The 12305-nt window shown below is 39.6% G+C and overlaps 1 protein-coding gene and 1 long non-coding RNA gene across 6 annotated transcripts in view; one reads left to right on the forward strand and one right to left on the reverse strand.

Moving 5' to 3' along the window:
* LTBP1 (latent transforming growth factor beta binding protein 1) overlaps positions 1808–12305 on the reverse strand; it is a 191753-nt gene continuing 181255 nt past the window's right edge. For all 5 annotated transcript variants that reach the window (XM_021390337.1, XM_021390336.1, XM_021390335.1 and 2 more), the window contains 3 exons: positions 6346–6468; positions 4128–4277; positions 1808–2858 (listed from right to left, as the gene is read on the reverse strand). In XM_021390337.1, coding sequence (XP_021246012.1) covers positions 2689–2858; positions 4128–4277; positions 6346–6468 — 443 coding nt within the window. In that variant the 3' untranslated portion in view covers positions 1808–2688. The remainder of the gene's footprint in view (positions 2859–4127; positions 4278–6345; positions 6469–12305) is intronic.
* LOC110395675 overlaps positions 4179–12305 on the forward strand; it is a 28333-nt gene continuing 20206 nt past the window's right edge. Inside the window, exons 1-2 of the long non-coding RNA XR_002436571.1 lie at positions 4179–4303; positions 5696–5932. This is a non-coding gene — a long non-coding RNA (uncharacterized LOC110395675). The remainder of the gene's footprint in view (positions 4304–5695; positions 5933–12305) is intronic.

Raw genomic sequence — 12305 nt, forward strand, 5'->3', positions numbered from 1 at the left:
CTTATTAAAGTTTGGGGAAAAGCCACAGATCTTCAGAAGAGTGTAGCTTCTCCACCCATTAAAGAGCTGCTCTGTTCTCAGAAGTACAGCTTTCTGTTGTTACTGTGCTTTCAGTTTCTCTACTTTAAATTCTTCAGCATCTGTTTCTCTGCTTCTTGAGGATTTGTGAATTTCCACAAAAAAGGGATGAAAAAAAAACAACAAACCCAGGAACACTCCTTTCAATGAAAGGAAGGTTCCGGTAACCTTGGAGGCAGATCTGCTTAGTCTACAGAGCTACATACTGGAAGATGAATGATTTAGTGAGACGATTACTGAGTTCTGAATCCTGCTCAGACACAGAATGGGTTCTCTTACATTTCAGGGTGCCTCTTTTTAATGAAGTGGTGGACTCAGCTCCCATAGGCAAATCATCATACATAAGGAGAGTCAAAGAGAATGTGAATTTTCAACCATCAGAGAAAAGCATTTCCATCAATATCTATCATAAACGGACATTGACTGGAAGGAAGCCACAGCAGTATGTTAAGAGTTTTCATTTGGTGTGTCTCAGCCTTAACTCTGTTTATTGGTTTTTGAGTTTTTTGTGTGTCTCGCACTCTTTTTTGAGAAAATTTAAGGAGATAATAGGCTGTAGAATTACTAACTTTAAGCAGGACAACTATGAGCTGTATAGTTACAGAATTCCCTAGTGCGATCAGATCTTTCTTCCTTTTCTGTAACCACAGCAGGTAAGCAAGTAGCTTTTCTTCTAATTTTAGATAAGCTGTAATGTTGTTCTTTTGACTGAGAAGAGAGACTGGCCCTCCATCCCTCTCCTGCTTAACTCTAGGAAAAAAAAAATTATACATGTTGGGTACTTTGCAAGTAGTCTCTTCCTTGAAGATCTCCCCCCAGCATTTTTATTCAGGACATTTTCCTTCATTTTTGCATACAGTCAGATCTTAAATGTGCAGCGTCTTCACTAGTCCTTGTGTCAGACGTAAGCAGTTAGAGAGGAGAGGCCCTGAGAGGGACAAGTGCTGCCTCAGGTAACAGGCACAGAGGCTTTAACGAGGCCTACTGAGCGCTTGGTACTTTACTTAAAAGGATACAGCTTGCAGCATTTTTAGTTCTGTGACTGACCTAAATATGGTAAAATACTCAGACCCGAAACAGGTATTCCTTTTCTTTGGTGAAATGAGAAATAAAAATCAAATTTTCAGGCAATTTTAAAGTCTCATTTTATCCTTTTCCTCTTAGTGCAGGGCAGGTCTGAAAGACACAGCAAAAATGTTTCATTTGGAAAATATCAAAAGGACCTGCTATGGGATTGCCAAAGTAAACCGTTTCATTCTGGAGGAGGTCGAAGTGAAACATCTGTCAGTCTAGTAATCTTTCTGTCCTTCCACTGAAAAATGGAGCCGATGGGAAGGTACAGTTCAGCAAGAAAAGAAAAGGAAATTCTCCCTCTTCTCTAAACTATTTCTGAAAACCGGGCCATCATCCTGAAGAGCCCGATTTGCAGACTTAGTGGGAATTACGCTTAAGCCAGGTAACGAGAGAAGTTCCATGGAAGACAGCTTCCAAGTCAAACAGTTTCTGTAGGTCTGGGTTTGAAACCCTCACCCTGGAAGTCTAACTTCAGGCATCAGCTAACTCAGTTTCTGGTCTTATTAAAACAACATGAGAAGAAAACAACAGCCAGGCACCTCTCCCTCACTGCTGTAATGTACGTTAATTCCAGTACTGTAAACACCCTGGGGTCACGTTCATGTAACTTAAATACCAATAAGGGAAATAAAAAAGCCTACAATTAGTAAATAGCTTTTTCTAAAAAAAAAGGTGATTTTATTGAGTTTTAATATACAGCTTTAATATGTTAGGGTAATCATACAAGATCTCTCGTGTTCAATTTACACATTACAATACAGACGTGAGCTAAAATCTTTTGTTTTAATGTACAAAAGGAATCCAATGTTGTCCACTAGCAGCTTTGAACTTGGCAAGAAAGGTTCTAGAGACTTTAAGTGCAGTAACAACCATACAGAATACAAAATGAGTACAAGGACTTTTCGCCAAGGTATATAAACATTTGAAAACAAATGGTGCCTGCTCCACAGGGCAGACAACTGGCAAATTAAAACAAATCACTGACCAATGTTCCAGAGTAGAAGGAGCATTACCCTGTGTAACAGTTCTTATAAAATATCCTAAGAATATCTGTATCAAATAATTTGTACTGATCAGAAAAAAGGTCTGAGAAGAAACAGTAGGCAAGGAACTGAACAATCAAAAATGACATAGTAATATAAAATATTTCCATCGCTATTTAAATGCCAAATTAAATCAAGCAATAGTAAAAACAAAACAGAAACAAAAACAACAACAAAGAAACAGAAAACTAAAGCTCTTCTGTTTAAAATAACAGCACTGTTTTTGCTTATTTTCAATGATTTTTTTTTTATGAACACACTATATACTTGACTATTTCTTTCATACAGAGTAATGTGTCCGTTTGGTTTGGTCTGTCACTTCAGTGAAGCTGACCAGCAGTCAGCCCATCATGTCTCACCTTTGACACATATTTAATGCTTTTTTCCCCTCACGTTCACTACTCTGGTGCCTTCTCTTCTCAAGTTAAATACTTTTTCTTCTTTTTCTTTATACAGTGCAGAGTATATGGGCTTAGGATATGGAGAGTTTCCTCTACTCCAGTTCACTGTCTAGTTCTGAGTTCAGTGGTGTGCAGTAGTTTGGCTTGTCTGAAGGTACGTACCCTGGGAGACACAAACACTTGTACGAACCTTCTGTGTTAATGCATTTGGCGTTCTTGCAGAGAGACATCCTGTTGTTCAGCTCATTGCACTCGTTCACATCTGCAAAAAGTGGACAGCAAAACACATGTACTTAAGCCCGCTGTGTAGGTAAAACACATCTGTTTCCAGCGTTGGCAGGAGTAGAGTGTGCTGTAGGAAGACACTGAGAACTATGGATTCGGTTAAAATCAGGTGGAATTCGGCTAGCCCAAAAACTGTAACACATAAACATCTTGTTGGGAAGAACAAGTAGTTATCATAGGAAATCAGTGTATTTGAAAACCTTAAATTGTTATATTACAGAGTCCAGACTCAGCTTAAGCGGTGACACAGAACTTTAATAGCCACCTATAGGTTTTTATTGGATTGCATAAAGTGGCTGTATAAGAAAGGGGTTGCTGGTTCTTAGTATAAGATCTGTATTAAAAAAATTACCAAGTATTTCAGGCCTTGTTGGTGTTGCCAACTAAACAGTTGAGAACAGCAGATTACCTGCAGTCCATAATGTGCAGCACTTGCCCTGAAATACACCGGAGCTAAGGAGGCCAGTTTGTTGTAAAGTTCTAAAGATTACAAGGCATGCAGGTAAGCTTACCACGATACAGCTAGGAGACCAAAGCTGTGAGTTACACAGCATGCTGCTAGGCAGGGTTAGCACGGACACTTTGAAATACCCACACACAGGCTGTGTGCTAGGCTCTACACTGAGAAGTGCTGGTTCTTTTGCTCCATCTTCACCCTGCTACTCGGCCTTCCCTGCTTTTTAATTGTATGCACAGTCACTAGATGTCCTGGTTGTCTGTTGTGCAGATTGACCGGCTGAAGAGTGAGAGGACAGACTGTTCATTTTCACTGCTGAAATCAGTGAGAATTTCAGTGTGCCAAATCCCTCCAAATGGATATCTGAATATGTGGGAGATCCAACTGCTCTAAAAACTCGCTCCTGAAATTACTTTTCTACTCTGATCTGGATCTATTCTCTCAGTTTGGTTTTGAAAAAGCTTTCCTCTTCATGTTACAGTGTTACATTGTTGATACAAGTTTAAGCTTCATTGCACAAGGGTGTGTCTGTTCATTTCTAGGCTCTTAACTGAACACAGCTGTCACGAACTGAGGAGCACCACCAGAGTTATTTGTGTAACAAGATTTACTAGCCTTTGCAGTAAATCAAGCATAAAATTGGCATATTGAACAGAACTTAGGTGATCATTGGTAACCTTTTTTTTTTTTTCTTTTTTTTTAGCCTCTCCTTAGGTCAGATGGCTGAATAAAACTGGCAGGCTGAGAGAAGAATAAGAGAAGAATCAGAAGTAAATACGTTGTGCTCACCAACACAAGTCATCTTGGCCATGTCCAGATGATAACCATCAAAGCAGTCACAGGTGTAGCCTTCCTGGACTCTCACACATCGGCCATTTTCACATCCATTCAGAATACCACATTCCTCTGCTTGTAACTCCTCAAAGCTGTTCAGAAAACCTGAGCGAAGAAAGAATTACAAACAAGTAAGTTACTGCGCTGCTGAATATATACATTATTTGCTCGCTCTCTCTCTATATATATATGTATAAAAACACATAGCGAGACTGAAATTCTCTCAGAGGTTTACAGGAATATGAGTTGACTTTGCAGAATGCAGGTCAGCTTTAGCAGAGCTACACCATCTGGAGTTGTCAATGCACTAGAAAAGTGCTCTGATGTTTCAAGATGAAAACTGAATGACTTAGTGAATGCTGTATTTTAAAATTGTGTTAAAAATATGAGGGTTTTTTCTGTAAATGACACTGCATGCTTTGTCTATTTTTTTAAGGATAAATCAGTGTTTTCTCAGTTGCACATTTTATTTTAATATTTAAGTACATGGACCTTTATGTAAACAAAGGTAAGCAGTGGTAGTGCAGTCTGGGACAAAAGTTCCTTACAACGGGATTCTCAAAAAGTGAGGTGTGCTTATGGGGGAAAATACATGCTCTAATTTATATAGAAGAAATACACCTTAAAAAATTCAATTGCCTTAAGGAAAGTAAGAAGAAATCAGATACTGCTTTACTATTGTGGGTTTGGTTAATAACCCTTTGGCTGGTACTTTAGTAATCAGTGCCAGTACAAATACTTGTAATTTACCCATCGTTCCGTGTCATAATTCTCAATGGTGAGTAGCCAAAGGCTCCGTTTTATTATTTTTTAGGCAGTCATGAATTTATGTATAAAGAGGGATAATGTATTTAAAAAAATATTTGACATTTTTATGCATTCACAGACTCTCTGTAAGACTGAATTGCTCCTCTTAGTTCTGCCTAAGAGGAGCTCGTTCACTGAGCTGTTTGTAACAGGACTGCAGATGGCAGCCCATCACATCGAAAGGCCTTCTAAGGAAAAAGGCTGGAGCATGCAGGAGTCTGTTGGCCTACCAGTGTAATGAATATATTGCACAGAAGTGGAGGTGAAATTGGAGCTGGGATGGAACAGAGTATAACACATCTCCCTATCTGCCTCGTAACATATGATTAGTGGAGTGAATGCAGAAACCATTGGTTTACGTAAAAGCTGGTTATCTATTCATATGTTACAACAGTCGTAACTGATTTGCAAAGCTACCTTGGAATATAAATTTCTCCCTTTCCCTTTGCTTGCTCTCCTGTCTTTTTATATACACTTCATCTTGTCTTAGTTCTTGAGTCTCTCTTTTTTTCTAGTCCTGCCTTGCTCTTTCTACTCTGCCCTTTCTGTACTGTCCTTCATTTAATTTCTGTATTGTCATATGCGCTCCCTGCCTCTCTTTGGCTACACATACCACCACTTTTCTTCTCTGACTCTGTGATGAACTATGTTGGACCTACACAGAGAAGCTGATTTTGAAGAATATACTGAGGTTTGTAAGGATTTCTCTCCCTCAGGACTTAACAGTGAGCTGGGCCAGATCCATCTACAACCCTGACATTCCTGAAGCACAGCTGAGATGATGTATACAATCCCTCACACCCTGCCTGCAGCCTATTCCAGTCTGAAGGCTGTATGCGTGTATGCTCTCTAGTCATCCTTTGTTCTGGAGTTTTGCTGCAGAGTGAGAACAGCTTGCATGCTATTTCTTCCATATGAATTGTGCTGGAAAATCAGGAAAAACTGGCATGGAGGTATTTCTTTTCTTCTCTCTCTTTTTTTTTTTTTTGTGTATGTATTTTCAACTAAATGTACTCGAAAGAAATCTGTCCCATGCTCCAGCGGAAAATTAATTTGTGAGAAAGAAAACTGGCAATCCTCTCTACTTTCAGCTGTAAATCTGTTGGTAAATATAAATTTAGTACATTTGGCACAGAATACTCCACTGTATTAAAAATTAAAATTGTACTCTGAGCTCAACTGGACTCTTATACAACACTGGCTCTTGAACCAGAACACCTGACCGAAAGCTAATGTCATAGGAATAACTAAAACATAAATAGGACGCATTACTCAGAAGCAAACAGAAGAATAAAGCCAGCTACAGGGAAATAATCCAAGTTACAACCCTCATTTTGAGCATTTTACATAACAGAAAGTTGCTTACGGTCTTCGACAAAGTATGGATTAGTTTCTGGAGTGTAGTGCTCCTCAAAGTCAACCAAAGCATCTTGTCCATATGGCCGTCGAGATCCTGGAACAGGAATGTTGCACAGCTGGGCATAATCCTCTGAGGGGAGAAAGAAGAGAGGATATAAAACTAATCACACTTGTAACACAGGCTGCACTGCATTAGTCGCAGTGCACTGTGGCTCATATTAGCTGGAAATAAACTTATCTTCCTAGAAACACCATAAATCTGATTTCCATAAAGCATTCTCTCTTCAAGAAGAATGTCATTAAAATGTAACGAGCCAAATACAGACTATTAAGTCATGATGGTGATAACACCATGGATAGATTTCAGTCTGTAACTGTACCAAAAGTTATGGGTCACATTCTTCTTGGTCTGCTTTTGCCTCAAGCAGAGGGATGCTATGTATCCCACTGCCAGTGCACCCCTGACCAGGACTGGCTGTGCTTACGCTCTTTGCTGGTTTAATAAAGGCTCTCCCAGCCCTTTGTCTGCTAGCAGAAGCCATCTCAAAGGAAGCAAACAAGTCTGTATTTCTGGCAGTGCCAGCCAACCTGCAGAAATCACAGAATGAAAAACCCTTCCAAAATAGCATGCGCTCCTTTGCAAACAATTCTTCAAACCACAGGCTTAATTATTAGTGCAGTTCAAAGTTTGCTTGGCTGCAAATCTGACAGGGCTAGGGGAAATGTATGGGAGAAATAGCTACACTATGAAATTCTGCCTCTCAAGTGAAAACATACCAAAGCAACTCTTGATTTTAGGTGTCAGAATCCATGTCTGAAATGCTGGTGTACAGAGTTTGATTTTTTTTTTTTAATTTGATTTATTGTGTTCCCTCAGTTTGTCTCCTGTATTTTTAGTAAATGGTAATTTATTTGTGACTGGAAACTTTCTTAAAATCCAGTAATCCAGGTGCTTCTTTACGCTTGCTACAGACTGTTTAGCATCTGTTTCTGTGAAGATTGCCTGGTGTTCTGAGAATCAGGCAGAGTAAGGACGGGAATGAAAACCACCAGAAAAGAGAGAGGAAAAAAAGCCCTAAGTAGATACAAAATCCAAGAATTGCAGGTGGTTACAGAGCCAGAAACCTCATGCTGTGTTGAACCGTCCCAGACAGCAAATAGGCGGATATATTCAGACTGCCTCCAGACAGCCCAGAGGACAGCCTCTCTTGCTGCTCAGCATTGTCTTTGGGTTTTCTTAGGTACAGTCTCCTTCACATGGGACGGTTTCATATTGTACCAAGAAGAATAAGGTGCTCAAAGTCTGCTTGAATTAATTCTGTGGCCAGCAACTCAGCTCTTCTGAGTGCAGAACACTGTACTTTGAGGGCACAGCTTGCCATTGCATTTTGCAAAACTGCCTCTGGGTTCTTCCAGCCCAAGACTGCAGAATGCAGTTTAGCTTAGAAATTCTTCTAAACTTCACCACCTTCTGCTTCAAGTGCAAGGTGATTTCCTCTGTTTTGCCCCTTTATATTACATTTAGACACAGTAATCTGCATATCTGAACAATCCTTTCCTCCTGACCCAGGTGAAAAAGGACACTACCCAAGAGAGATATACCACGGCACTCATACCAAACAAAGCCAGCATCAGAAAACAAACAGTATATAATGTTACCTACATCCCTTAATGCACAGCCTCCCACGGAGTTACTATGATAATGAACAGTTCTAACAGCTGTTACCAGAAACACATTTTTTCCTTCCCCTCATTTCACTTCAAAGTACAGAAACAGCTGGATTGTCATCTCAGACTGACTCTTCCATTGTTTTGTGCTGAACTACTTATTAATGCCCAAGAGTTTTGATACATAAACAGAGGAAAGCTGTGCAGACATATAAAGGCACTTTTTGCACACAGGCACTGCTGTAAAATACCAATTACTCTGGCCTTTGCGAAAGAAACCACCAAGCAAAACTAGTCAGTGAACATCAAGGGAACAAGGCAGGCCAGTCTGAGCGATCACTACTTATAATATCATAGAATCCTTAGACCTGGAAGGGACCTCTGAAGGCCATCTAGTCTAACTCCCCAGCAATGAAGAGGGACATCTAGAGCTAGATCAGGTTGCCCAGGCCCTTATCCAGCCTCACCCTGAAAGCATTGCACTGACTCTGGAAGTTGGCTTTTTAGATTACCCTCTACTTACTTCTTTTGTTCTTAGTAATTTCAGTGGTAGAAACAATGGTTTTCCTCAGAGGGAAGCAGTCAGAACATCTGAAAATCTATAGAGCAGGAGATCTCATGGACATGAAATAACTTCATGATTGTGCAAGATTATTAATCTTGCATGTTTGTCCATGGAATATTGTTTATTATCTAAATAAGAATAAAGAAAAGTTGACAAGAGAAGTTTGTTTCCTGCCATACCGGTCCTTTGCTGGTCACATTCTGACATGTCTGCATTTTTAGGTCTCATAAATAGATTAGTGGTGACAAAATGATGAAGAGCTGTTTTAGAGCTTGCTGTAAAATTTGTCTTTGTTACAATGAGTTTTAACTATATCAATGTCTTCTACAAGGCTACACCTACAACTGTAACAGTCTGTTAAACTCTTGGAGTCCCTCATACTTAATTAACCATTTGTTAATGGCAATCTGATCCTTAATAATTTTTACATTACCTGTATATATAGCTCTAGTACAGAAGCTCGCAAAGCATTTAAATAGTTTGAAGTTACTTTAAAATGCACACATCTATAGTACTTATATAGAATGTACATGCTTGTTTTGATGCATATTGCGATGACTTCAGAGTTACCTATAATATCGTTTGTATACTGTATGCTCTTTTTAATTGTCCAAGTAACATGTTGATTCAGCTACTAGATTAAACCCAAGGAGGGCAACAGCAAGCCACCTAAGAAATCACAAGCAGAAATTCAGGACGAATAACCAAACACGCCACATAGTTGACCTTGGTTTTCCCCCTAGGGAGGGGAAGGGTGGGCAGAGGAGAGTACTAAGACTGGAAGGCACTAGGAGGGATACGTTACGGAAAATCAAGGTCAGTTAGAGACTTGGATGCCTTTAGATTCCCTCTCTGGATGATAGAACAAGTTATTGCAAGACAGATGTGTATGTATAATTGTTGTTGTTTTAAACTTTTCCCCTTTCTATGCTATGTTCCTACAGTTCCAATTAAAAATATATTTTGGGTCACCACACTACGCTGGTCACAGTTTCCCAGGGAAGGTAATTAAAACAAAGTGCTGTAAGATACATTGGTAAAGACATATGAATAGTGCACAGAAAGTTGCAGCAAGTGTACAAATGAGAGAACAGCACGATGCTGCCCCAGGGAGATGGCTGGAGGAGACTGACATCATGAAGGCAGGAGGGAGGCAGAGAACAGGGAGGAATCTGTAATAACCCCTGAATTACAAAAACATTTTAGCTGTCACAGAAATTAATGCTCGCTTTCAAAATAGTCTTTCATTTCAAATGATGAAAAAAGTGTTTTCTGTAATCACAGTCAATGGTAGAACCTTTTTTCATGTGGATTCATTTTCTCTGCTAGCTCATATCCTGGTTGTGATCAGCAATAATAATAATAATAACAGGGCAATGTTTTTAATAGGAGTTAATCTGTGTTGCCCCTTTTGTTTCTGTGTTCTTCTCTTCAAATGAAGCCTCGAGACAGCTTAGTGTGTGACTTAGGAGAGCTATCATAAAAGGAAGCTGATTTATGCTTCCAAAAATGTAAAGGACATTTTCTAAGGCAGATGGATGCACACAAAACAAGTGTGTTACGGGATTATAGCTAGATGCTCATGTGTACTGGCACAGATGTTAGCCATAATTGGTGGTGAAAGCTAGGCTGACAAGACAACAAAACATAAATTGGATGGATTGACTGCTTTTAGATTCTTGTTAGCACAAGTACAGCTGTGCATCTAATTTGCATATAGTTGTAACTGCACAAGCCTGCGCAGGCCTTATTTGCACCTGGAGTCACAGAAATACTACACTCTCTAGTCAGAAAAAACATTGCTTATTTCATGCATGTAAGACAAAATACTATGTTAAAAAAGCATTTCTTGACATAACCATGATTGAACCACAGCCAGTCCTCCCTCCTGCCTATAAAACAAGCTTTATTTCTGTTCCAGCTTCTTAGAACTGTCACCATCACACAAACTAAAAAGCAGCCAAGGCTATCAACACCATGGCAAGCCCTTCACATTATTTAAAAATGCAACAGTTTGACTATAGAAGACATTATTGGAGGGAAGGACAAAGCCAAGAAAACATTTATTACATGTAATGTACGTCCCTTCCCTGTCAGAGCTTCTGGACATAAGTCTGCATAGGCTGAGTTTCTGCTGTCTCAGGAGATTGCATCACTTGCGAACTAAAGCTGAAAATATTTTTGTTCTACCTTTAGACTGTGCTGTTTGACAATTTAGATAATTTTATCAACATCCTTCATAAACAGATGCTGAGGTTTGCGGTAGACAGCATTCATATATATGCTACAACTCTTGGTGCTCAAGAAAATGTGAAGGGCACCCATCTTACAGGACTTTTCATGACATAACATGTCTTTGCATGAAGAAACTCTAAATGAAATTGCTGAGGAAAGCTCACAGTGGATGTAAAGCTCTGGTTGAGATTGAAGGAAGAACCAACCTCAAGATACCAAAATCTTTTGGAATTCACCTTATGTTCCTCAACTGAGGCTGCTCATACTTGCTAAAACAAGTTTTTCTCCTATTGCTTGTGGTAGATTGTTAAAAGTCAGACTGTTTCTGCCATAGCTTTGCAAATGGCCTTCTGACTCCTTGCTGACTTACACATATGCTTGGAATATGAGACTCCATGAGGAAAACCCTTCCAAAGTTATTCTTCTAGACTTCAGAAAAGGGATTGAAAATCATCGGCTGAAATGAAGGCAGCCAAAAATCTGTACAACTGAGCATAAGACTTTAAATATTCAAGAACCAATCACTGCTATTTTCTGTGCCCAAAAGGTAATTCATTTGTCCAGGATCCTTACCAGAAAGGAAGCAGGCACAATGCCATCCTACATGGGAAGATGAACAATGATCTCCAGAAATCAATCCAGTGCCTCCCTGCTGATCTTTACCATCTTGAAAGAGTACAGATGGAAACTCATCATTTATACACATCGGTTTCCCTTATACTTCAAGATCTTCATGAGTGACACTAGCCAGAACTCAGAGGGAACAACATGTTCTCATAATATGGAAGCTCAGCCCAGAACTAAGTCAGAATGTTTACAAAGGATACACAAAGTTCCTTGCCACAAAAATGAAATCCAAACAATCTGTTCTGCCAGAAGCCATGAAGTTCAACCACCACGTGTAGGCATCTCCATGGTCTGCACCTGAGTTGGTCATCCAGTGCTCCTTCTTAGTCCATTGAAAGATGTAACTACTTTTAGGACACTATCTCACCTTGAAGTAGATGTCTAGAATAGGTCAGACAAATTTAACCCTGAGGGTGCCTATTTCTTTTTCCTGGTGGGATGGGAAGCTGGTAGGACCAAAACACATGCAGGTTTCTGTATAAAAAGCATGAAATTGGCCAAGAGGAATCCTACATTATCTAACACTCCAGATGATTCACATTACCCACTGCCCTCAGTAGTTCTCTTAGTCAGGGCTTTGCCTATACTACAGTGGAGATAAACTTTTAAGTGCAGCATGAGTCTTCAGCGGTGCCTGATCACACAAAACACAGAATCAGAGTACTGCAGGATGGTTTGCATTGGAAGGGACCCTTAAAGTCATCTAGTTCCAACCTCCCTGCCATGGACATAGGCACTTTCTACTAGGAAAGTATAAACTCCTGTAACATCTACTGACTGGAGTTTCTGTTGCTATTTCTGTAGATCTTCTAAACATAAATAATATATGCATAAATAAAATATGCACCCACAAACTAATAGAACTTAGAGTA

The sequence above is a fragment of the Numida meleagris genome, chromosome 3 (assembly GCF_002078875.1).
Source record: "Numida meleagris isolate 19003 breed g44 Domestic line chromosome 3, NumMel1.0, whole genome shotgun sequence".
Lineage (NCBI taxonomy): Eukaryota > Metazoa > Chordata > Aves > Galliformes > Numididae > Numida > Numida meleagris.